Below are 24,548 nucleotides of genomic sequence, written 5' to 3' on the forward strand. Positions count from 1 at the left end.
ACTCAGGTGATTGATATGTTTTAATCAGTTTATCAACCCAGAGCTCCTGTGAAAGGGGGTTGGAAAGCTTGAGTGCAGCTGATATCCTGAGCGTCAGGTGCCCTGTGTGCCTTTTGCGGCAGGACCTGGAGCTCCTGACCTGCAGACCACACCTGGGGAGAAGGAAGCACCCAAGCTTTAGGGGATTATTGGGAATCTGAGCAGACCCTAGTCCCAGTGCTATGCAGTCCAGCAATAAGCTGGTGGCTCATCGGAGGCCAAGTGAGTGAGGGAGCTCTGGTGTTGCATTGAGCCCAGTAGAACCTTGAGATCACTCTGCCACCATCTTCCGCCAAAAATCGTAGGTGGGATGGTTAGAATGGATATTATCAGAAGCTCACGGGAACTACCACCTTGGCTCCTTAACCTTGGGATTAAGGGTTGTGATAGCAGCAAGGCTCTTCCCTTCATCTGAAAAGGTCAGTCTTTCAGGTCAAGGTCAGCCCTGACAAAGACCTGGGAGACACTGAGGTGGTCAGTTTCTGTACCGGCGCTCACACAGCAAGAACATTGGGCCTGGAAAGATAAATGCAGATGCTGTGACCTTGATCAGTTGTGATACCAGGTGCAACAGCTGTGTCCTTGGTCTGCAGGATTTGATTCAGCAAGCATATTTTTCTCTTTGTTCTTTCTGCCCAGCCTCCCAGAAGCCCTTTACCTTGCCTGAGCAGCTCAGCTGTGTCAAGGTTGAGAGTGCACAAGCAAGAACTGGGCTGCCTGGGTTCAAATTCTTATTCCACCGCCTGTTAGTTGAGTGAAAGTTACTTAATCTTTATGATCTTCAGTTTTATTGCTCAGTTGGTGTAGTAATAATAGTGCCTGCCTCATAGAGATTGTGAATATGAGCCAAGAGAATGGATGAAAGTGAGTGGCTCACCAGTAAGTGGGAGCCCTTAATCACATTAATTTTATATACGTTAGTTCCATGCCACTCTTTACTCTGCCAGGATCTCAGCTGCCTTTGCCTGTTTTTATTCCCGTCACGGACAGCCTGCTGATCCACTCTGTGGAAAAGGAAGTGGCAAGCACTGTGAGCATTCTGATAGGACCTGGGATTGAGGGCCATGAAAGATACCTGGAGCCTGCATTTCTATGTTTCCTGTCAAACATCCATGACATAACTTACACATGCAGTATCAATGAAAACACTAAAGATTTGGGGGAGGGGAGGAAGTTACTAGAATACACATCCTTATTTTCAAGTTCTCAGGAAAAAATAAACATGGCAAGAAATAACCAGGAAATTACTGAAAAAAATAGTATTAAGAGGGATACTCCCAGGTATTTGGAAGTATGATAGTCACGATTTGCAAAGCCACAGAAAGGAAAACAATGATGCTGGCACAGAGACATCTCTGAGGCATGGAGAGAATCAAGAAAGATTAAAAATGACTCCAAAAACTGTTAAGATGTATGTTCTTGTTGCAGAGGTCCTGGTTTTAGCCCAAACTGGAGGACTGACCCGGCCTGGAGTTGATTTGCCTGGGGCCAGAGGAGGGGCGCTGTAAGGAGAGGGAAAAAACGAGACCATCCCCGGGAAGATGAATAGGTAGGACCGCTCAGGGCCTGATAGTGACCCCAGGCTCGGTCCTTCTATGCGTCTGACTCCAGAGGTGGAAAGAAGCGCAAGGTAACCTGCCAGACAAGACGTGGGCACTTTGGGGGGTGGGGGAGTGGGGAGGATCCGTCTCTGCTCAGCCCAGGGAACGCGGCCTCTGTGGCCCCTGAACAGTTCAGTTTGGGGAGGTGACAGAGAGCGCCCCAGGGGACGCGGGCAGGGACGTCCCCTGGGTCGTGGGCGAGGCCTTCGCGGCATCAGCAAGCAGCGGGCAACTGCCCGGGGAGACACCGTGGGAGGGCTTCCTGAAAAGCTGGTGAGTCTTCCAGGCTGGAAGAGACTCTGTCGGGAGGACCATTACAGTTGTTGGGCGGGGGTGGGGGTTGGGGCTGTCTTCTGTCTGCGCGTGCGCGCCAGACGCTGGTCGCAGTCCCACAAATTTCCCGGGCTCAGGGAGCCGGGTGGGAAGGGACCCTGGAGATCGGTTAGAGGAGAAAGACTAACACCGCTTAACCAGCGCTATTAACTTAGTACGGAGGGACGAACCATGAGAGAACCATGAGAGACGATGGACTCTGAGAAACAAACTGAGGGTTCTAGAGGGGAGGGGGTGGGGGGAGGGGTTAGCCTGGTGATGGGTATTAAGGAGGGCACATATTGAATGGAGCACAGGGTGTTATATGCAAACAATGAATCATGGAACACTACATCAAAAAACTAATGATGTAATGAATGGTGACTAACATAATAAAATAAAATTAAAAAAAAAATTAGTATAGAGGAGTCCCAGTCACGGCGAAAATACCACGCGACTTCCGGCGGGCAGTCGGTGCAATCCCATCGCTTCCGGCCGTCGCCGCCGCGCCTGCGCCCTGGGGGCTGGCTGCCAGCGGGAGGAGCTTACCATCCGCAGGCAGGGGTGGGTGAGGGTCGCTCCCGGAAGTAGCCCTTGCGCGTCCCGGAACCCGCGCTCCCTCCTCGGGCTCCGGAGGCTCCCGCAGCGGCTAGCGGGGGAAACGCGGTGGCCGGCGGGGAGGTGGCTGGTCACTGCCGACTGCCTTGGGGCTGTCGGCTGTGGCGGGAGTCGCACCTGGCTTCGCAGCTTGGGGTGCGTGGTCTCGGCGGGCCTAGGTAAGCCGGGGAGGGGGCGTTTCGGTGCCATTTCACGGACCGGGGCGCCCTGGCCTGTCCCGCCCCGCCCCTCGGACGGCCCGGCTGGGTCCCTCCCAGGCTAGCCGCCCGCCCGTTCCCAGTGCCCCGCGCCTAAAACACGCCCAGTGAGGCAGCCTGTACTGGACAGTGGTTCGTGTCCAGCACGGCGCTCTGTGCCAGGGACCGCCCCGGAACACTCGTGTACGTGTTTTAGCTCACTTAAGCCTAGGGGGTGGGTGCTGTAGTCCCTGTGGTGTCGATGAAAAAGCCGAGGCCGGCTAGTGCAGGATCAGAGCTGTTGGGGGGCAGCCAGGATTTCAGCCCACGTACACCGGCCGTGGACTTCATGCTCTCAATCCTTTATGGAAAGTAGCCTCACAGAAAAGAGCAAAGGGTTCTCCTGGGGTGTACTTTAAAATAGGTCTCGTTTTGTCACTTTTGCATAACGTGAAATCCAGTGATGCACGATTATTACATGTCACTTAGAGTTTGCATGTGCGTCAAACCCCAAAAATATATAGTAGTTTGCTCTACTCTTTTCCTTCCACATGTGCCTCTCCTCCCATTCTTCTCCTCACCACCTTTCCTCTCCTCACAGGTGAGTGGGTGGGGGGATGAGAAGCCCAGGACTTGAGGGCCCAGCAAGCACTTTGCGATCTCCTGGGGTCTGGGATGGATAGACAGTGCAGGAGCTGAGACAGGAGGGGGACTGGGCAGTGGAAACTCAGGGAAAGGTGTGCCATAGTTATGGGATGCCCTGGGTGGGCAGAGCTCTGCACAAGCCTCTGGGGTGAGGCAGGCACGGGAGCAACAGAGAAGTGGCTCCTTTCCTTCTGGGCGTGCCCATGGGAAAAGGGCTGCTAAGAGTGGTTGGAAGGAAGCCCCTAATCCATGCAGCTGGCACACATGTAAGTGTTGAGGCACCTCCCATCTCGGGCTAAGCCAGCAGGCTGCTCCCTCTGGAGACACATACCTTCCCCTTGGAAATCTGTAGGCTCCAGGGCATGAACTGCCGCACTTCTTCCCCCACCCGCACTCAGGGGCTTGCCTGGCACCACAGCCTGCCTTCCTTCTTTGCTCTCAGAAAAAATAGATACTTTCTCATCTCCAGAGATAAACCCGCTCACCGCCTGTGCCCTGCATCCCTGACCCTGTATCTGTTACATGTACTTGTAAAGGCTTGTTCCAGAAGAACCTCAAGTCGATATATTCAAAAGTGAACTGTGTTAGTAAATGGGATCACGAGGGAGTCCTTCTCTATCCCCTGGTTCTCCCCCGCATCGGAACTCAAGCATAGTCTGCCTCCTAAATAGCTCTCCAAACTGTCCCCGCTGCCTCCGTCCCTCTGCCGTTACCTGCTCCAGTCCTCCTCGCCTCCTGCTTCCCGGTGCTGGGCCTGCTTCTCAGGGCCCCGCAGCGGCTCTCCTGACTGCTGCCTGCTGGGTACCTTGGGGGTCTCCATCTTGTAGCTGTCCTCAGGTGTGCGTATGTCATCTATGGTGAGAAACGTCACCAGTAACTTCTTACTAATAATCAAAGTATTGGAGTCTTGGAATGATTCTCTTTTCAAATTTTACATTTTAGATTCACGTAGAGGCTCTCCACGGCGTCAGCCTCGTAGTCATCATCCCGCTGTGCTTCAGTGGAAGGGAGAGCAGTGGTATGACTGTCGCTGCCAGTGATCGCACAAGACCCCAGATCTACCCAGGGAGCCCGTTAGGAGTTGAGGATCCTGAAACGTAGCCTAAGGTAAGTGATTCTGTCACAAGACAGAATCTAAAGTCCAGTGTCATAGATTCATTTTATCCATAGGTCAGCCTGAGGCCCGGCCTCCATGGCACACACACCCCTTGCCTCGCTCTGGCGTCACGGACCCACTTCCAAGTTGTCTTCTTGTCCTGAGCCCCGAGCACCAGCCGGGCGCTTCCTGTCCTGTATGTGTGTCTTTAGGGCACAGTGCTGGCTGATGGTAGGTATCTGAGGAACTCTTGTTACATAGTCGAGTGGATGGAGAGTATCTACAGAAAACAGATGTGCGGATGGGACAAGGCTAATTGGAGAACAGAATGGGATTGGTGTGGCCCCGGCTGCAGTCCTAACACACAGGTTTTTCCCTTTCCTCGGCCGTCACCAGTGAGGCAGGTCTGGCACGGGCCTGGTTTCAGTAGCCTGCTCTGAGTTCTCAGTGGGGATGACGCCTGCAGACTGCTTCTGGAGGCCTATAGCCAGCTCTGCTCTTCCGCTCTGCCACTGATCATCACGCTCCCACTCTGGATTTCCAGTTCTTCAGTCATAAGATCAGACTGAGGTAAGCCCACTCCAGTTCTGAGATCTCAGGGCACTTCTGGGACCAGGACGGTGTCTCCCATCTCATTGGAGACCTCGTCCGGCCCATCCACAGTGCCCCGTGGAGGTCAGACGTTTGGTGTGGCGGCTGAGTTCCTGGGCAGTGGGCCCGAGGTGATGCCTCTGGTCCTTCTGAGATGGGGGCTCAGCATGAGCATCACGTTGCCCCCCCTCCTCCACGGGCAGAATCTTCCTGGAGCTGCCTCTGGGCTTGCCACCTGTAAAGGCGGGCCATCCCTGCCCTCCCTGGTGATTCTTCTTAATGTTGAACATCACTCAGTGTCAGAACGTACTGGTTTTAAATCTTGTTGAGCCTATATGTCATTCTGGTGTGAGGAGACGAAGCCCACTTGCTTTTCGATGCGTGTGGTGGGGCTGTTAGGTCACCTTCCTATGACTCTCCCTTTGTCCAGAGAAACACATTCTAGCGCTGGGCTTTTCCTTTCCTTCCTTTTCCACATACTTTTTTTCTGACTTCTTTGTGTCTCTTTTCTGTTGTGCCTGGATCTGCATGTGACCTAATCTCTGGGAGAACGAGCAAGGGAAGGGAGTTCGGGATTGTGCCTTGGCTTGGGGTCGGAGCATCTGGGCGAACAGCTGTCCCGTTGACGAGATTGCGGTGACCGTAGGAAGAGCAGGTGGAAGAGGGGAAGCTGAAGAGAGGTCTCAGAGCCAGACAGAGGCCCGTGTGTCAGTGTGTGAACGCAGCCCCATTTGGAGAGGGTGTGCAGAATGAGATACGGGGCTTGGGCAGGAACCATGGGCAACAACAGGAAGGAACAGGCGGGAGGAAGAGGGACCAGACCAGAGACTGCAAAGGAGTTGCAGGTGAGAGGAAAACCAAGAACGTGGGGTGCTCCAGGGCCACAGGAAGGTGGCGTTCCAAACAGAGGATGTGGGCCGGCAGCCCAGCGCTTGCAGAGAAGTCCATTGGAGGAGGTGCCAAGGGGGACGCTGGTGGCCTTGGCAAAAGCAGGCTTCGAGGGGAGTGGGAGGTGAGGAAGTGTGAGCAGCCCTTCAGGAGTCTCTCTGGGACAGGGAGAGAGGAGTGACAGGACACTAGGGGGCATGAGTCTCTGGCCTTAGGGGCTGTCCTGCTCTGTGCTCCTGTCCTGCGTTTCTGAGTGCAGGCTGACTTCTAGACAAAGAACTGCAAAAGATCTGGCAAGGCCGCTGGTGGCGTCACTGCCGAGTACCTGGTATCGTGACCTACTTCTGGTGCCCTGCTGGGTGACAGGTACAGCCCAGGTGCGCGGGCTGCAGAGACCTAGGCTCCACTCCCTCCTGGCCTGAGCTTACAGCACCTGGCACTTGCACCTCTTCCAGGGAAACCTGCCTGACATCTTGGCGAGGTCGGTCCCCTCCTTGGGGTCTCACAACTGCAAGTGTCGCTCCTTCACAGCTGCACGGCGGCTCTAGCTTTCCATGATGTGAGCACGAGTCTTTTATTCACGTCTGTCTCGCCAGGCAGCCTGGAAGCCACGGTCACACGGGGGCTTTGCCTGTCTTCTAGTGTATCCGCAACAAAGGAAACTTGCCACGTGCCTGCTAGATTCTCAGTGAACATGGAAAGAAAAGAGAGAAACCTCAGTTAGCTTGGCACAGAGGGATGTTGAGCCCGCTAAGGTACAGAGGGCTGTGGGGATTCCTGTCGAGGGCCGCTCCATCCAGTCTGCAGGAGTGAATGCCAGCCCTCACCAAGGAGGTTGTGGTCTTGAGAGTTTTGTCCTGGGGCTGATTTCCTAGGATCTCACCACGCCTGCATCTTCTGCTCGCTCCTCTCCCCTCCAGCCTTGCCTTCCCCCTCATGGTCCCCAGAGTTGAGTAGGGCAGCTGAGAGCCATTCTTTTCATCTTGCTTTGCAGCCTGCACCCATCTTCTCATTTCCCCCAAGTTCCCAAGCATGTTGGAAGTAGAAACACTCAGGAAGCCCCCCAAGAGACATACACCTTCAGGATCAGTGGGGCTGGAGCCGCCTGTGTGTGCTGACTCCTCTGTGACCAGACCCAGGAGCCCGGCTGCTCCCCTGGCTTCTCCTAGCTCCAAGTTTCACACCAGAGCTACCAATACCTCTCACGGACTTGGCTGGGGTGCTGGGGGGCGCCTGCTGGAGACTGAGGTTAAACTAGAGTTTGTAGACATAGAAGAGAGGGCCGTCAGTGGTCACAGGAAAATCAGATCCTCTGTATCCCCAAAGGGGAGTGAGAGGGATCTGCCCCTACCAAGGAAGAGACCTTATCCCCTCCCCAGTTCCTCGTCGGTCCCGTTACCTGGCCAAGTTTTCCTGGAGGAGCAGGAAGAAGGCACCCTGGGCCTCCATGTCTACAGCGAGAAGAGAAAAGCCTGCTCCCTGGGGAGCCCTGATCTTTACGCGGCTGCCTCCCATACAAAGTGCCTGGCCAGCCCTGGGCAGAATAAGCCGAAGGGAGACTCTGGCCTCTATAGCCTCAAATCTGTGCTTGGGCCGGAGCCCCCTGGGCAGCCTGAGAAGAAGGTGTCCAAACAGAAGGCACGTGGACAGAGAGAGGAGGGAGAGCTGACACTGAAGAAGTCGAGAGACCCAGTGCTCAGCTCTGGCCAGTCCCCCTTGACCCCAGCGCCGGTCCAGGCGGCCAGTCCGGACAGGTCCAAGGTGGGCCAGCCCATTGAGAGCGAGAAGGTAAAGCAGGCTGACGTCCTCATAGCCCATCTGGCCAGGGAGGTGCGGCGCCTCAAGAAGTGGAAGAAGAGGCATTTGCTTGCTGCTGTCGGGGAGACATCATCCCTGGTGAGCCTCCAGAAGCCGCCCTGCCTGAAGAAGCTGGTCAGGACTCTGAAGGCAGAGACCAAGGGCTGGGCCTTCCCCAGGCATTCCTCCGGCGCTCTGGATGCTGTGGGTCCGAAGCCCGCGTCCGATATCAGACAGCTCTTTACCACTGACTGCAAGAACGTCTGCCCTGTCCCCTGCACTCTGTGTCATGCCAGTGTCAGGCACGGCAAATTGAAGGGGCATTTCCAGGCCTCAGGCCTGGTCCACCACTTGGTGAGTAAGCATGGGCTGGAGAGAGAGAGAAGGCCGACCGCAGCCAGCCCAGGGGAGAAGAGGGGAGGGACTGGGGACAAGAAGCACAAGGGCCTGCCCGCCAGCGCCGCTAGCCTTGCCCCCGAGGGGCTCCCCTCGCCAGGACGCTGCCCCGATGCCTCCCCCGAGCAGCTGTTCCCGGCTCCACCACTCTTGCCCGCTTCCACCAAAGATGAACCTGCCGCGCTCCCGCTGGCGGTCACGGAGGGCCAGGGTGGCGCCGCTGCCCCCTGCCCGCCCCGAGCGCAGGCCTGGAACCACGGCATCGCGGAGTTGCTCTGTGGCCTGGCGTTGCCGCTCTCCTTTGTTTCGTCTCTGCCTTTCAGAAGGTTTATGGCCCAGGCCGACCCTTGCTACCGCGTGCCGCCTCCGGCCTTCTTCTCCGATAAAGCCTTGCCTCTGCTCCGTGAAGCGGTCGGTGAGCAGGTGTGTCGGGAGATGCAGTGGGCCAAGGGCAGCTGCGTCCACCTCACCATGTCCGCTGCCGCCCAGGACGCAGATGTGGACTATGTGGCCGTCAGTGCCCACTGGGGAGCGATACGGCCGGGCGCTCGGCTGGCGGCAGCGGAGAGCCCGAGGAAGCACGCCGTGCTCTGGGTTCGAGGCCTGCCCCGGGAGAGCCCTGCAGAGGAGAGGCAGCGGGAGCTGCGGGAGCAGGTGAGCCTGTGGCTCAGCCGAAGCTCCCTGCGACCCGGCTTCCTGGTATCGGGCAGCTGCCTCAGCCTGGAGCAGGCAGTGAGGACGGAGGGCTACACCCACCTCCCCTGCTTTGCCCACTGCCTCGACTCCCTGGTGACAAACTTCCTGAGTCACCATCAGAGCGTCCAGATCGTCCTGGGTACGGTCAGGGCCATCTGCAGCCATTTCCAAGGCTCTGCAGGGGCCCGGCGCCTCCTGACCCGGCTGCAGCGGCAGTGCGGCCTCCCGGCCCACCAGCCCTTTTGGGAGCTCTCAGACCACTGGGGGTCCGCCTACCGCTTGATGGAGTGGCTGGTGGCGCAGCAGCGGCCGCTGCGGGAGTACGAGGCGAAGCACCAGCTGGGCAAGGGCGGCGCCGCCCTGTCGCCCGCGTTCTGGAGCCTGACGGACAGTCTGGTCACGCTCCTGCAGCCCTTCCAGACGGCGGTCCGGGAGGCGAGCGCCGCGCAGGCGTCCTTGAGCCAAGTGCTGCCGCAGCTCCGTTACCTGCACATCCTCCTGGAGCAGGTGCAGGGGCACTTGGAGGAGCAGGGCGGTGCGGAGGTGGGTGCCGCCGTCCGGCTGGCCAAGGGCTTGGCCCTGCAGCTCGCCACAGACTGCCGGCTCAACGAGCTCTTCCACCGCAAGGAGTTCGTGCTGGCGACCCTGCTTGACCCCCGCTTCAAGGGCAAGATCGAGGCCATCCTGCCCACGGGGGCTGACATCGACCACTGGAAGCAAGTTCTCGTGTACAAGGTGAAGGAGATCATGGTGTCCGAATACTCCTTGCCTCCCTCCCCCTCCCCGCACAGCCCCAAGAGCATGCGTGCGGGCGCCAGGAGCCTTGGGGCCGAGGGGAAGGGCCAGAAAGAGCCTGCACACAGAAGCAGCTCTGGGTCTCTGCTGCTCGGCCAGAAGGAGAGGAGCTTGCTGGAGCAGCTGGAAAGTGTGGGGCTGCTGGCGTCCAAGAGAAGCGGGGCCTCCCTGTCCACCGAGAGCCACCTGGCCAGCATCATCGTCAAGAAGTACCTGCGTGAAAATGAGACGATTGGTGCCCAGGAGGACCCGCTGGTTTACTGGGAGAAGAGGCAGGAGGTCTGGCCAGCTCTGGCAAGGCTGGCCACTGTCTATCTGTCCTGTCCCCCAACAGGGGCCTTCTCTGGAAGTGTCTGTGCCTCCCTGGACAGCCCTGCCTTTGTGCAGCCCAGCGCCCCTCTCCCAGTGGAGACCGTTGAGCGTCTCCTCTTCTTGAAGACCAACCTGGAGAATTTCCCCAACTACACCGCCCCTCCCCTCCTCTTCCCCCGTGGAGACCTGGCCGAGGGGGAGCAGACCAGCAAGGCGGACCTCCGTCTGACTCCCTGAAAGTCTGCCTGTGGGAACTGTGCCTGGGCTCAGGGGGGAGAGCAGAATGTGCACTCTAGGGCGTTAGACGGGGATGGCCAGAGTCCTAAACCTGTTTGGAAGGAATAAGGACAGTTTCTCAATTCTTGACAGGTTGCCTTTTCCCCCAGGGAGATGATGTTTTTCCATCACCCATTGCTTCATTCATTTCTAGCAGTTTGTGCATAGGAAAGGTTAACTATGTCCAGAAGTGACTGGAAGTTGTACTACACACTTCTCTAAGCCACAGCGCCCTTTCGCAGTGTTGGTGGGTAGTAAGGGCCCGTGCAACTTGTCCGTGTACGTCTCGTGCCCTTAAGAGCTCTGCTTTCTCAAAAAGTGACGAGGGACAAGAAGAGGCATGGGTGCTGGCAGGTGGGAAATCTGCTCAACCAGCTAGGGCCTGCTAAGCTATGGAAGCTTTTTGCCACAGTTGCTTTCACTGTAGAAGAAAGAAGCCCTGAAGTAGAGTAGCCGTGTTAAGAGGGAAGCGTATGCACACACGCACGCACCAGTCTTCTTGGGGTCGGTACTTTCTCGTGGATTCCAGAGTGGCCAGAGCACCCCAGCTGATGGGACTGCCCAGCCGGTGAGGAGGTGTGAGTTGCGGACGGCCGATGGACCCAGTCCTCAGAACGGCCCTCTTACCCATGGTTTGTTTCCAGACTGCTGGAGACCCAACAGGTTTGAGGGTTTCTTCCTTTCTACAGTGAAAGCAGTCTCCGAAAGAGCTTCACGGCTATCCAGGCTCTAGGTAGCTACGTGAATATCCCTCCTGCAGCACCCACACCTCCCCTTTTCCCTGGTCACTTGCAAAGGGCAAATCCTCTCCCTGGAAGCACAAAAGGATGTGTATCAGGCCCACTGGTGCCAGACTGCCCAGAGTGCCTTCAGGGCAGGATCCAGAGCTGAGTGCGCAAGCCCCAGGAGCTGGTGGGATCGGGTGAGGAAAGAAGGAAAGGGAGAGGCCGGAGGATTAGGCGGCAGGCCTGTCACCCCGCGCACGATGCACACCAGGCTCTCCTGAGGTGCTTGGGTGCCGGAAGGGTGGCTCTGAGAGGGAAGGCCGGTAGGCGGAGGTGGGGCGAGGCACTCGAGGTCTAACCTGGGCTTGGGCCCCGGCTGTGGGGGTGAGCCTGGGACGCCTGTCCCCTGGCCTCCCTTGGAAGGGTTGGCAGTCATGTGTCGCTATGAGTAATTAACTGTAGGACATGTGGAAGTTACTGATGATGTAAGGAAGCAGGAAAAATTAGCCATAATCCTTGCACTCAGATAGTCTTGTTAATACTGGGGCATACTTCGTTTTTTTAACCTTGGGATTGTACTCTCTGTACTGTTGAGTATGTTGTATTTTCATAATTACCTCATCTTCTTTCTTAAATAAAGGTTTGTAAAGATCATATTTAATGGTCGGAGTAGCATGATTTAAAGTCTGGCCTCCAAATTGCTTAGGTCACATCTCCCTGCCCGCCCACCCCCCACCCCAAGCTGTTCTAGGCTCCCCTGGGACTGGAGGGGAGGTTTGTCGCGGGGGGCCCTGGATGATGGCTGCACCTCTGACGTTCCTAACTCCAAATCAAGTGCAGCTGGGTGGTAAGGTCAGAGCGTGGCCCTGGGCCTCTCCCCGCTGCTCTCAGCTCTGAGGCGTCCTGTACCTCCCTCCCAGATTCTGACTCAGTACGTTGGGTGGGAGGCAGGAATGTGAGGTGCCCTAAAGTCGCCGTGGTGGGGGGGGCATGTTGCCCTGCACTGCGGTCCCCTGAGCTGTCCCCGCTGTGTGGTGTCACTGAGCTGGCTTTGCAGTGTTGGCAGGCGAGAGGGGCTAGGCAGCAGGGGCGGGATCATGTGGGAGTTGGGGAGTGGAGGAGGGTGACAGAGAAGCTTGCTGGTCCCAAGCAGTAGCTCTTGGGGTGGGGGTGGGGGATGCGGTTTTGTCCCTCAGGGGACATTTGTCAATGTTTGGAGACATTGACTGTCACAGCTTGTTGGTGGGATTGCTCCTGTCCTCTCGTGGGTGGCAAACGGATGCTGCCGAACATCCTTCAAGGCACAGGATAACGTATCCGCTCTCAAGTGGCGGCAGTGCGGAGGTAAAGAGCCCTGACCTGCACTGTGAATGGGGGCGGGAGGGACAGGCCTGAGGAGGGGTCTCCAGGCTCCCTGCAGCAGCGGGAGCCCGCACTTGAGGCTGCTCTGCGTTGATCACCTCTCCCCGGGACAGAGCTCTGGCCTGCCCTGGCCGGCTCGTGGGCGTCCTTTCCCGGCCCACTCCCTAGGTAGGTAACTGAGACTTGGCAAAGGCAGTCCTGAACAAGGGAAGACAGGCGTCCCGCAGGAAAGCCGAGCGGCGGCTGTGCCTTCGTCCTAGTCTCATCCACGTAACCAAGCCCTGTTGGCAGACACACGTGGGCCCTGGAGCCTCTGTGCGCTCCTTTCCACGGCAGGGCCAGGATAGGAGGACTCTGGTTCTTTAGAGAGGAACGCTGAAGCAGCTGGGTGTGGAGGAGCCATTCCATCCTGTGGGGCCTGCTCTGTGCTGCCGGCCTCTGTGGGAGCTAGGTTTGCACGGCTCGGGGGACGGCTCGGTCATGCCCACACCTGCCTGGTTGAGGTGTGCGGATGTCAGGTAAGGTGGGACTGGGAGCAGAGCAGAGGTCCATCGGCTGGAGAACCCGTGTTTCACCTTGGTGACTGTGCAGTGTTGTCACCGGCGAGGGCCCGGGGCCCGGGGTGGGAGGCGCAGAGCTGTGGGCCGGAGGGTTGTGGTCCCCTGCCAGGCAGGGCTTTGGGGCACGGAAGTCCCGATTTCCAGTGAATGTGCTCTTGGCTCCTCTGTTTCCTCTTCTGCAAAAGTGTTCTTCCCAGCTTTAAAGTGGGGAGCACGTACAGTTCCCTCCCCCCCCCCGCCCCGTTCTGGTCCCCTTGTCCTTTCCCGCCACAGCGGCCACCTCCATCCAGACGGTCCCTGAGGTCACTGAGCCCGTTCCTCGGGGCATCACTCCCTGACCATCATGCTTGGCGTGTGGGCTTGCCTCCGCCTGACCCTGCTCCACCCAGCAGCCTCCTCAGTCCAGTGGGCATTTTCACACAGTGTCCCTCTCTGTGTCCTCACCCGCCTCCCTCTGGCTGCTCGTCAGTGCCCTCCATTCAGCCTCATAAACGTGGTATTCTCTCGACGTCGGCCCATGACTGCTCCTTTTCACTGGATGCCAGGGCCTCCTGACCACTTTCACCCCCAAAATAGTGTGTGGCTAGGGAGGCTCTGCATCATCCTGGAGAGAGGCCTTCGAATACCTAAAGAGGTCTGTGTCCCCCGGAAAGGCTGGCCCAGTGAGCCGCACGTTCCCACTGGGCACCTCTGCAGGTAACGCTTGAATCCCTTCAGCCTAGAGCTCCAACTGCCTCCTAGGCCCGATGCACACAGTCGTCTCAAACTGGATGTCTTCTTGCCCCCTTGCCTGTCCTGTGTGTCCCACATGTATCCAGTAATGTGACTAGATCCTTGGCAGTTGTTCTAGACTCCAGAGAGCGCTCCTCTCCAGCGCTCACTACCTTTGGTGAAGGCCTTGTCTCCCTAGTGTTTATGGCAGGCTTCTGGTACCTGGTGCCCTTCTTGTACCCCTCCCCCCCATGGGCAGCAGTTTTAACCCCCTCTCGCTGCTTATAAGCCCTAGCAGGTCCCGTTCGAATACAGTGACCCAGACTTCTTAGTGGATGCCTCGAATCGCTTTTGGAAAGAAATGAAGTAGAAATGAAGGAGTGTTGCAGAATAGAGGGGAGCTAGGTTAAGATGAGGGGACCCCTTGCCCAGAGATGGGGGGAGGGGCTGGGGGAGGGGGAGGAACTCTGGGCCTGGTGGGGGAAATCTCCCTCAGAGAGGGAAATGAAAAGTGGTGTGGATTATGTAAATGCAGACTTGGGACTCGTTGATACCCTGGAGCCCAGGTTTTATAAACAGCAGGAGTGAATAATCCTATGGTTCTTTGCAGGCGTCACCCTGCCTGGCCCAGGCCTGGCCCGAGTCTGCAGGGTTGGGAGGCTGCCACTTGGAACAGAGATCCCTTCTTGTTTTCCTCTCTGCTGAAACCTTGACCCCTCTGTGGGTGGCATTGCCGCTATCCTTCCCCCAGGCCTCCTCCCTCACACTAGCACCTGGCCTTATGCCGTCCCCAGCCACTGGTGCCTGGAAAGGCCCTCCCTCCCCTGCCTTTCTGGAACCTAGGTGCTAGCCAGGTCCTTCCCTCCAGCATGGCTTCTTTGCCTGGCCTTCTGCCCTGCTTACCTTCTCTGGCTAACCCTAGCCCGCGCTGCCTGGCAGACGGGGATTGATGCCCTTCTGTCGGCGCCAGAGTGAAGAGCTAGTGCGGCAGCCGCGGGGGCTGAGGGCGGGTGGTGGCGGCCTCGGGACTGCCCGTGCTGCCACCTCCTTCCCTTGACCTCAGTCTCCCCATCTTGGGCGGAAAGCTGAGCCTCCAGGCCCCACGACCACAAGCAGAGGTTACAAGTCGGCCCACGCAATCTGGAAACCATTTTGAATTCATTGCTCATGTTAAAAAAAAGCACTGAGCCGAGGACATTTTGAGAGAACGAAGTGAGGCCCAGCATGCTGTCCTCTGTGTCTGCATATGGAAGGAAACCGAAGAGGTGGTTGGTGGTGGTGACCTGTTAGCTATTCAGGAATTAATTGAAATGCTTAAAAAGAAACACCTCAGAATTAATAAGGAGAGATCATGAGCCGGTACCAAAAAAGGAAAATGAAGAGATTTTGCCTCCCGGTGCAGATACGGAAAATGGGAAGGATCGGTCACATGGCACCCGAATTCCATCCAGTACAGCCGTAACTGCTGGAGCCTGTCAGGGGTTCCCTTAGGTGGGGGCCGGAGCCTGGCCCCCCTCCCTCAGGAGGGCTCTGTGTCCTCGGGTCTGGCCGGGCCGGCCCGGTGGGAGAGGCTGGGCGACACCTCATGCTGTCATCTGCTGCGGGCTCAGGGGGTGCTCAGGAGAGGCCCGCTTACTGTGTGATTGTCTCTCCGTAGGAGCCCACTGGCCCGCGAGCAGGGGTGTCGGAAACGGGCCTCCGGTGCTGGCCCAGGCAGAGGGGATGGTGCCTTTTTCGGGGCGAGCCGTCAGCCGACCCCCAGTGGCACCCGCGTCCCCGAGCCAGAACCGCCAGGGCCCCGGCCTCCCAGACAGACTTCATCCGATGGAGCCCCAGGGTGAGAAGCTGGCAGAGGCAGATGGGGTGCGTGTCACGCCCCAGCTGCTCAAGTCTCGCTCGGGTGAGTTCGCCCTCGAGTCCATCCTGCTGCTGAAGCTCCAGGGCCTGGGGCTGGTGGACCTGGGCTGCCTGGGGGAGTGCCTGGGGCTCGAGTGGCTGGACCTGTCGGGCAATGCGCTCACCCAGCTGGGCCCACTGGCCTGCTTGCGCCAGCTGGCGGTGCTCAACGTGGCCGACAACCGGCTGACGGGGCTGGAGCCGCTGGGTGCCTGCGAGAGCCTGCAGAGTCTCAACGCCGCGGGCAACCTGCTGGCCACCCCCGGCCAGCTGCAGTGTCTGGCCGGCCTGCGGGGCCTCGAGTACCTGCGGCTCCGGGACCCCTTGGCCCGGCTCAGCAACCCGCTGTGCACCAGCCCTTCCTACTGGGCAGCCGTCCGAGAGCTGCTCCCCGGCCTGAAGGTCATCGACGGCGAGCGCGTGAGCGGGCGGGGCAGTGAGTTCTACCAGCTGTGCCGCGACCTGGACAGCTCCCTGCGCCCCGGCTCCAGCCCCGGCCCCCGAGCCACGGAGGCCCAGCCCTGGGTAGAGCCGGGCTACTGGGAGTCGAGGCCCACCCGGAGCAGCTCGATCCTGGAGGAGGCCTGCCGGCAGTTCCAGCACGCCCTGCAGGAGTGCCATGACCTGGACCGCCAGGCCAACGACAGCCTGGCCCAGGCCGAGCGGGCGCTCAGCCCTGCAGGCGCCACCTCGTCCTTTGTGTTTTGAGTATGCCCGTGGCCTGTGACGGCTGGGCACACTGTGGCCTGGCTGCCCGCATCTGCCGCCCGGCTTTGGTGCATGTCTTCAGTTTCATCACGCTGGCCACGGGGCCTGCAGACCAGGCTCTGTTTTCTCCGTGTTGCTAAGAGCAGTGCCCCCCCCCCCCGCTCCTTCGGGAAAATTCCACATCTCCCTGCACATAGTTCAAGGACACGCCTCCCCAGTGGCCTCTAGCAGGGGTAAGGGCCCTGCTCAAGCAGCCGGCAGAGCGTGAGGCCGTCCAGCCACCTCTGCCGTGAGCCTGGGAGGGAGGGCCTGCGCGCAGCCGCGTCCACAGCCGCTGCCCCCCCCCCCCCGCCCCTCCACCGGCCGCTCGGTCTGAGGCTCAGGGGAAGAGAGTTGCTTCTTCCTAAGGCTAGAGGTGGGAAAGGCAGGGATGGGGTGTACGCTGGCCCAGCCGGTCCTGGGAGAGGAGGGGGCAGAGCCGGGAAGCTGGTGTTGGCCCACCTTCCAAAGTTGCCTGTCCCAGTGACCCTCTGCTCTGGTGGCCCCGTCCTCTGTCACCCTGGAGCCCTCGCTGCCCGTTCTCACGCATGTTGATCCCTATTAAATCTTTCTGTTCTAATAAGCATCACTGCCTATCATTTTCCGTGGGTGAGCTTTGTTTTCCCAAGCATGAGTGCCTGAAGGCAAAATGAGGTCTCTGCGGCGCCTGGTCTCCGGTGGGCAGGAAGTCTCCTGCTCCTCCTGCAAGACCGCGCTCCTACAGCAGGGCTGAGGGGAAGGGGGCATGCAAGAGGAGGAGAGAACGAGTCTGGGAGAGCGGTTTATTAGCTCGGGGATAATGGGATTGTCCTCCCTGGGCTCAGGGACGGCAGGTCGGTCTTTCACTGGTTACCTCCTGCAGCTGTCCGGGAAGCGGGACAAAATTCTAGAGGAAAGGAAAAAGAAACCTAAGACTTGGGTGTGAGGGAGGCTGTTTGGGTCAGTCCAAGCTCTTTTCCCAGGCTCTGAATCCTTCCCCCACTGCCGCCCTCAGCCCCACACTGGCCCAGCTTCCATCCCCAAACACGCGAGCGCTGTCCCAGCTCTGTTCCGTCCCCCTTGTCCTGGGCACCTACCGTCAGGCCTCAGCTGGGGGGCAGGGCCTTGAAGAAGGCGAACTGTCCTGGGAAGTAGTAGCTGTGGGGGTCCTCTCCTGCATGCGCCACCCTGTCACACTGAGTCTCCTCGTGCTCCTCAGGCTCCTGCCAGAGCCAGCGGCTGCTCAGGCCCGAGGGGCCAGCAGGGTCCGGGGAGGGTGTCCCCGTGGAGGGTGCCCCTGGGGACGGTGCCTGCATCCTCTTTGGCACCTACCTCCACATCCCTTAGGGAATAGCGGGGCCAGGCCCAGAACCCGTCCTCACCCCTCCTCAGCCCTCCCAGCTTCCTTGTCCCCTCCTCATCCCTCCTTACCCCTCCTCACCCCTTCTCACCTCTCACCTCCTCCTCTCTCCTCTCCTCTTGTCTCATACCCCCCTTGCCCCTCCTCACCCCCCTACTTGCTCCTCATCCTCCACCCCTCTCACCCACCTCACCCTCTGTACACTTCAGTCCATGCTTTGCCTCTGACCTCTCCTACAGGCCCAGCTTCTCCATCTTCCCAGCCTCTTCCCCAGCCTCCCCGCCTCCTCCTCTGCCCACTCTTACCCGGTGAACCTGCGTGTGTATGGGGCAGTGGACCATCCGGCCGAGGACCTTATCTGCAGAGTTCAGCTTGATGCAGGCCAGGCATTTCCGCTTCCTCTGGGGAGGGGAGCGTGGGGCCGGGAGAGGAAAGAGGTCAGGGCAGGCGTGCGGCCCCACCAGGGTGGAAGCTGGGGGCTGCCTGCAATGGGGACCGGCTCCCCTGGCAGGCCCTAGAGCAGAGAGGTGAGGGGTCATGCGGGCCAACTGGCTTCTGGCGCAGCCCACCCGGGGACTGGGAGATTTCAGACGTCAGCCCATCCTGCAGTTTTCAAGCTATAGAACGTGTGTGTAGGCAGGACTCCTTCCCCAGATGGGTTCTCCCCACCTGACTTTCACCTCGAGCCACTCTGCTGGTCTGTTATATTTATTTGCTGGTTCTTAAAAGATATGGTATGAACACAAGGGTCCTGACATAAACGTCTGGAAAATCACTGATACATTCCAGTCCCTCCCTTAACAGACGGAGGGAATAGGCCTTCAAAGAACCTACTGAGTCACAGGCTGGTGCTTGGAACAGCTGGGACTGGGGGCTCCCCCTCAGCAGCGGTTATGCCCCCAAGGGGGCCGATTACAGTCAAGCCCTGTTATGAGTCAGCCCAGGCTGGGCCATCTGTATGCGAAGACTCACAGAAAGGGGGGAGTTCACCAGGCCTGGCGTGGGAGCCAGCCAAACCCCATGCTGTGGGCTTCCTCCACCACTGATCTGAAGCCTGAGAGAGGAGTCCGGGTGGGAAGAGGACTCTCTCTGAAGAACATACGTCCTCAGAGTAGCCCAGCCCTCCCCGCTGTTGCCTGTCCCAGCCCCGGCCACCCACAGCATCACAAGCCCAGGCTCAGACTGAGCCAGGTCCTCTTCCAGAGAGGCTGCTCCACAGTGCGACCAATGCGACCGGTGCCCCAACCTCGGGCCGTCTTGCTGGCTCTCTTCCTGAACCCCAACTACATACCCTCGCACTGAACAAATAAATGCCCCATCTCTCTCTCTCTCTCTCACACACACACACAGGTCTTCACTCACCCCGTTGGGCTTGATTTTGCACTCCGCTTTTTTCCAGTCCTTCTTCCGGCAGCTCGTCTGCTGGAGCTTAAATTCCAGCCTCACAAAGGTCCCTGCAGGGAAGGGCTGCACACGGACAGCGAAAGGCCAGCAGCCAGCTGAGTGGGCAGAGCAATTCCTGGATGTGACCTGTCCCTCCTCCCCCCCCCACCCATGAAACAGCACATCTGAAAAGGGGGCTGCGGTGTTGGCCTCTCCCCGGAGAACTGGGTGCTCTTCGAGCCCAAGCGCTATTGCACCTGCTTCCTGGGAACGTGCTTGTGGCCCTAACCCCCTTCCTTCCCCAGGCGATGCCGCTAACCGTTTCCGTGGCATTGTCCATACTGGTCTTCTTGAAGGCCCACTGAACGGGCGGATGCTTGTGAAATTCTTCCAGGGCCACCTGCAGGCCCCGCTGCTGTGCCGCTGTGAGCTCGGCTCTGCCCAAGCCCACCGCGCCCAGCCACAGGGCTAGAGACATCAGCGGCTGCCACATGGTGTCACCTCGGTCACCCCGGCCCTGCCGAGAGTGTTCAGGCCTCAGCTCTTCATGCCAGCCAGCGGAGCCACCAACTCCCTGGCCCTGCAGCTGGGGGTGGGGGGGCAGGGGGTGCCTGACAGCTCTGGGCTGAGGTTGGAGGGACAGGAAGTGGCCCTTCAGTCAGAGATCCCCCTGGTATTCCCCTGGTCTTTGCATTCCTCCCTACCCTGCCCCCCACTGTTCCCTGGGCCCAGCTCAGCCCATGTTTGGCCTTGGCCTGGGTAGGTGCTGAGTTGGCTTTTGTCCTCAGGCCAACAGCCTGGGAAGCCCTCCTGTTGCCCACGCTCACCCTTCCCCCTCACCCTTTTCTGGCCTGTTCTTTCTCCCCCACTGTGTCTCTGATCCGCTTTCCTGCCTGCTGCCCTCAGAGCCCCCTTGGCTTCCCCCACTCAGCCCCTCCGGGTCTGCTTCTCCCCCAGCACTCTGAGCCTGCGGGCTCCCTCCGGGGCCTGGGAACCCTGGCCCTGGCACCCCCTTTGTCCCCCAAGGCTAACTCAAGGGGGAGGGGCAGGATAGAGAATGGAGGCCAGCTGGAGGCCTGGAGGCCGAATATTTTGGGGAGGACGTAAACACATGGGAGGGGCCCAGAGCGGGGTGGGAACTGGGAGGATGCTTAACCCTCCCTGTGCTGGGGCTGCTCCTGACCATTGGCCCTACCCCTGACCCCAGACACCGGGGTCTCACCTCAGCCCCACATGGCTTTCTTCTTAGGCAGTTCCTCCCTCCCTTAACTTCTTTCCTGGGGCCTTTCCCACCACCCCTCTCCCAGCCCTTCTGATCCTGTCCCCTAATCCATGCCTGGGTTGCCTGAGGCACGCATTCACCCCAAGAACTCTGTGTGTAGGGGTGGTCTTAGGACCAGAAAGCTACAGATGTGGAAACGGAGGCCCCCTCAGGGAGAGATACCGGGGCGTTGCCTTACAGCAAGGGTTTACGGAGGGATTGACAGATCTCACCCTTGGAGCTGCTCCTTTTGGCTTGTCTTCTTCCACCCAGCTGCCTCCCTGGCCCACTCTCCCCTCCTCACCTCCTCTCCTGTGCCTTGGGGTCTCTGCTTCCCGGGGCTGACTAGAGGCCAGGCTGTCAGCCTCTTCCTGCCCCCATCTCCTCCCACTCCCACCCCCTGGGCCCCTCCAGCTCCCAGCCTGCCCAAGGCTCCTCCCCACCCCATTAGGACTGGCCTCCTGGCAGCCAGCCCTCTGAGACCTCCCTCCCATCCACCCACAGGCCTCCCAGCCAGGATCTTGCCGCCAGACCTTGACCCCAACCCTGGCCAACCCTGACAGAACCGCCTTCCCCTCCCGGTCCCCTGGCCAAGGGCCCAAGCATCTGGTGGTCCTGGTGCAGCCTCTCCTCCATGGGATATGGAGCTGCCCTGCCTGCCCCACCCCTAGTCCTGCCTCATGTAGGGCTGCCCTCTTCTTTGGCCCCTCCTGGGTGACCAGTCCCCAGCATCCTCAGACACACATTTCAGGAAATTCTTCCCAGAAATATAGACATCTTCAAACCCAGTGAGACCTTGAGGAGTCATTTGACCCCTTCCCCTGCCTCCCAAGCCCTAAAACCACACCGAGAAGGAAGGCATCTCTGTCAGAGATGAGTCTGGGGTCCACCAGCCTCTCTAACCAGCACACGTATTCGGTCTTGATCCTGCGTGTCCCATCCTTGGTGGTGAGAAATTCAGGGGTCTCACGTGGGCTCTTGGGAACCTGCAGGCAGGGCAGAAGGGTGTGATGGAATTCATAAGGCTAGTGTGGGATGGGGGAAAAACTATCCAAATATTGCTCAACTCCCATGCATCCTGAGCAAATATGAACAAGCTCAGGGACTCGGTGGGCCAGGAACCAGGCCCGCCATTTCTCTGGCTCCAGGCCCTAAGCTAATTGCCCCAAACAGGGTCTCATTTACCTTCCCAAATCCCTAGTGACTGATGGCCCAGTGTTTGGCACAGATTTTCTTCCCGTCCCTATTCACCCCTGCCATGGATCTCCACATGGAGCTGCCAGCTTCCTTTGCAATGTGCTCTGGGGGCCCCAGAAAGACCCTTGGCTGTTGTTAGCTCAGGTAGCTACAATGGTTCCTTCCCTGCAGTCTTGTGGAACGCGTCCTGTGTCTCGTCCGTGATTGTCTGCGCTCTCCCATTTCCCTTCTCCTTGTGAATTTATACCTTCTTATTCATTTACCATTGTTCTGATGGAGTTTTGGGAGGGAGTAGGGATAAACACATGTGTGTGATCCGCCATGTTTAGTCAGAGTCTATGAGTTACTAAAGAAGAAAAATCACTATCTCACTACTATATATAAAGTTGTGTGCCCCTAAAATTCATATGTTGAGGTCATAACCCCAAGTACCTCCAGAATGTGTATTTGGAGGTTTGGACTTTAAAGAGGTAATTAAGGGAAAATGAAGTCATATGGTGGGGGAGGGAGGAAGGACCAATCCAATATGACTAGTGTCCTTTTAAGAAGAGATTAGGACACAGAGGGAGGACCATGTGGAGACACAGGGAAAAGACAGCCACCTACAAGCCAAGGAGAGAATCTTCAGAAGAACCAGCCCTGCAGACACCTTGATCGTGGACTTTGGGCCTCAAGAATTGGGAGAATAAGTTTCTATTGTTTAAACTACTCAGTCTGTGGACAGTCCTAGCAGACCTACACACACACACACACACAGGAAATCCTTTCCTAAGACTAATCAGGTGCTTTGTGATCAAAAGAATGAAGCTAGAATGGCTAATGCTAAGCTGAAAAAAATCCAAACATATGAATCCTGTATTTTATCTGGAAAAAAATGTATAAGAAATCAGGATGTTTTAACGTGGCAGGAAATGAAACTTGGATTTTAATCAGTGGAGGTATCTTAACATTAACATACTGTTAACGTTTTGAAATTTATAATAACTCTTTCAAGAAAACTCAGCAAACTTATGAAAGGAATTTGCATCTTTATGAAGTACACTTCAAGAGTCAGCTTCACGGGTGCAAAAATATTTTCCTAACTCCAAGTGGTGGGAAGGCAGTTAAGATACCAGGCTGAAGGTTCATCAGCTCTCGTGGAGTCCATTCAGCCTCCCTCAGGGATCCACCACTAGATGGAGATGGTGAGCACAAGCGAGGTCCTTCACGCTGCCAACTCTCAGCCAGTTTTTCCAAATAACAGGCTGTGGAGTTATTATTTTGGGAGAGAGAGAGGGAGAGCAAGCAGGGAGGGACTGAGGGAGGGGGAGAGAGAGAATCCTAAGCAGGCTCCACACCCAGCGCAGAGCCCGGTGCAGGACTCAGTCTCACACCCCTGCGACCATGACCTGAGCCGACATCAGAGTCGGGGGCTTTAACTGACTAAGCCACCCAGGCGCCTCAGGAATTATTTTTCTTACATACTTGTGGTAGCCTGTGGTCGCTTTTTGGTTCCTGGTTTAACCGTAAGAACTTGTTTTAACTCCATCTGATCCACAAATCATGCTAACTTGTTGCAATGATTTTATGTACCATACCCACGTTTGTTAGAGCTGCACACCAGGGCAGGCACGGAGAGTAAGCAATCTCCACGAGTGGGAAGCACTTAGAGCAGTGTAGACGCTCTGAAATTAAATACTTTCCCCAAATGTTCTTTTCAGAATTAATTTTATTTTGTATGTTATTTGTCAGATGTAGTAATTTAATAGAATGTTACCACGTAGGAGTCAAACATGCTCTATTGTTGTCATGTCTTATAACATCTCCCAAATAAGCCTTCTTAAATCATGTTAAGAGGAAACTCTCTTCTCGTGTTTTAAGACAGCTGAGGCAAACCACTTCTGAGAACATCTGAGACCTCCCCGGCCAACTCAGAAGGCAACAAATTTAACCGTGACCCAGATTGGGTCTTGGAGCCCATGAGGAGGCTCTGAGTTGAAACCAAGTGTCTATTCTGACTCACCACCTGAGGTTATCTGAGAAGGGCCTGGGGAGGAACGAGCTACGGCTGGGGTGGCACGTCTGTTACCTGGTGCACACGTGTCCATGCACAACAGCTCGGGCCACCAGCAGGAACAGAACGCGAGCAAACACACCCGCTTCTGCAGAACTGCAAAGATGTCACAGAGATTCTGTTGAGAATCTCCTTAGCGTTTCCAAATCAAGCTTGGCTTTTAGTAGATTTTATTTTATTTTATTTTTTTAAAGATTTTATTTATTTGACAGAGAGAGACACAGCGAGAGAGGGAACACAAGCAGGGGGAGTGGGAAAGGGAGAGGGAGAAGCAGGCTTCCCGCTGAGCAGGGAGCCTGACGCGGGGCTCGATCCCAGGACTCTGGGATCATGACCTGAGCCGAAGGCAGACGCTCAACGACTGAGCCACCCAGGCGCCCCGGCTTTTAGTAGATTTTAAACCAAGAATGGATACAAACAAAGCTTCTAAATCCAACTTTTGAATTAAGTTGAAGACACAACCCGAAGCCATTCTGGAGTAGAAAAAGACATAGCATCATAATAATAGATGAGATTGTGGGGATTGTTGGGGAACTATAATTAAAAACAAAATCTACCAACTCAGAAAAGCTCTCAGCAGAGGCAGAAGAGAAAGAAAAGTTTTATTATCCAAAAAGCGCGAAAGCAGAAAGAGATGCACATCACAGGCGATCCGCTAAGAGATTAGGAAGCTGAAGGAGATCCCCTCTCCCTTACACAGCCCAGCTGACGCAGCCTGCTGCACACGGTCTCCAGATAAAGTGTAACTCGTCCTCAGCAAGAGGACTTCCCCAGTGGCACCGTTTGTCACCCAGAGTTCATCCTAAATTCACCTGGCCATTGGGGTGGCCACCTGTGTTTGCTAATTGCCTTTCTCCCAAGGAACAGGGTGTGTCTCCTATCTTTATGACGGGATAGTTCTGCAGCCTGGAGCCGGGCACCCCGGGAAGTCAGGCCCCACCCACCCTCCCCTGGGTCACCATCTCCCTTGGTGTTTACATTTCAAGGAGGTGGCTCCCAGGGCTTGGAGGGAGGTGGGGGCGGGGGGTTTGTAAAGCTCCCAAGAGGCTTGTGTAACTTTTGGAAAGATTTACATG

The 24,548-nt window shown here is 57.4% G+C and overlaps 3 protein-coding genes across 8 annotated transcripts; 2 read left to right on the forward strand and 1 right to left on the reverse strand.

Moving 5' to 3' along the window:
- The first annotated feature begins 2,474 nt into the window (after window positions 1-2,474).
- Window positions 2,475-16,501, forward strand: LRRC61 (leucine rich repeat containing 61). 4 transcript variants are annotated; one of them, XM_021692769.1, is made up of 5 exons: window positions 2,475-2,728; window positions 4,334-4,498; window positions 4,562-4,718; window positions 4,884-5,057; window positions 15,254-16,501. In XM_021692769.1, exon 5 carries the CDS (start codon window positions 15,319-15,321, stop codon window positions 16,198-16,200), a length of 882 nt encoding a protein of 293 aa, XP_021548444.1. In that variant the 5' UTR covers window positions 2,475-2,728; window positions 4,334-4,498; window positions 4,562-4,718; window positions 4,884-5,057; window positions 15,254-15,318; the 3' UTR covers window positions 16,201-16,501. The 4 variants fall into 4 exon arrangements, with proteins under 4 accessions (XP_021548444.1, XP_021548445.1, XP_021548447.1 ...); XM_021692770.1 differs by lacking the exon at window positions 4,562-4,718; XM_021692772.1 differs by lacking the exons at window positions 4,562-4,718; window positions 4,884-5,057.
- LOC110582782 (ZBED6 C-terminal-like protein) lies at window positions 5,855-11,611 on the forward strand. Its single transcript, XM_021692805.1, has 4 exons — window positions 5,855-5,923; window positions 6,238-6,294; window positions 6,422-6,447; window positions 7,346-11,611. Exons 1-4 carry the CDS (start codon window positions 5,855-5,857, stop codon window positions 10,197-10,199), a joined length of 3,006 nt encoding a protein of 1,001 aa, XP_021548480.1. The 3' UTR covers window positions 10,200-11,611.
- A 506-nt stretch (window positions 16,502-17,007) lies between the features above and the next one.
- Window positions 17,008-20,604, reverse strand: RARRES2 (retinoic acid receptor responder 2). 3 transcript variants are annotated; one of them, XM_021692931.1, is made up of 6 exons: window positions 20,527-20,604; window positions 19,281-19,478; window positions 18,941-19,045; window positions 17,884-17,979; window positions 17,316-17,441; window positions 17,008-17,125 (listed from the first exon to the last, which is right to left on the reverse strand). In XM_021692931.1, the coding sequence occupies exons 2-5, from the start codon at window positions 19,452-19,454 to the stop codon at window positions 17,325-17,327; spliced, it is 492 nt and encodes a 163-aa protein (XP_021548606.1). In that variant the 5' UTR covers window positions 19,455-19,478; window positions 20,527-20,604; the 3' UTR covers window positions 17,008-17,125; window positions 17,316-17,324. The 3 variants fall into 3 exon arrangements, with proteins under 3 accessions (XP_021548606.1, XP_021548607.1, XP_021548608.1); XM_021692932.1 differs by having other exon boundaries at window positions 20,456-20,542; XM_021692933.1 differs by lacking the exon at window positions 20,527-20,604 and adding an exon at window positions 19,802-19,811 and having other exon boundaries at window positions 17,015-17,125.
- Between the last annotated feature and the right edge of the window lie 3,944 nt (window positions 20,605-24,548).

The sequence above is a fragment of the Neomonachus schauinslandi genome, chromosome 12, assembly GCF_002201575.2.
Source record: "Neomonachus schauinslandi chromosome 12, ASM220157v2, whole genome shotgun sequence".
Lineage (NCBI taxonomy): Eukaryota > Metazoa > Chordata > Mammalia > Carnivora > Phocidae > Neomonachus > Neomonachus schauinslandi.

What these genes read in the sequence shown, in the direction of transcription:
- LOC110582782 (XM_021692805.1), top strand. Translation starts at nt 5,855, where the DNA reads ATGGGCAACAACAGGAAGGAACAGGCGGGAGGAAGAGGGACCAGACCA. An exon ending in AGACTGCAAAGGAGTTGCAG is followed by an intron (nt 5,924 to 6,237) that starts GTGAGAGGAAAA and finishes GCTGACTTCTAG; the next exon opens with ACAAAGAACTGCAAAAGATC. An exon ending in CTGCCTGACATCTTGGCGAG is followed by an intron (nt 6,448 to 7,345) that starts GTCGGTCCCCTC and finishes TCCCCTCCCCAG; the next exon opens with TTCCTCGTCGGTCCCGTTAC.
- LRRC61 (XM_021692769.1), top strand. Translation starts at nt 15,319, where the DNA reads ATGGTGCCTTTTTCGGGGCGAGCCGTCAGCCGACCCCCAGTGGCACCC.
- RARRES2 (XM_021692931.1), bottom strand. Translation starts at nt 19,454, where the DNA reads ATGTGGCAGCCGCTGATGTCTCTAGCCCTGTGGCTGGGCGCGGTGGGC. An exon ending in TGGACAATGCCACGGAAACG is followed by an intron (nt 19,046 to 19,280) that starts GTTAGCGGCATC and finishes GTCCGTGTGCAG; the next exon opens with CCCTTCCCTGCAGGGACCTT. An exon ending in GCAAAATCAAGCCCAACGGG is followed by an intron (nt 17,980 to 18,940) that starts GTGAGTGAAGAC and finishes TCCCCTCCCCAG; the next exon opens with AGGAAGCGGAAATGCCTGGC.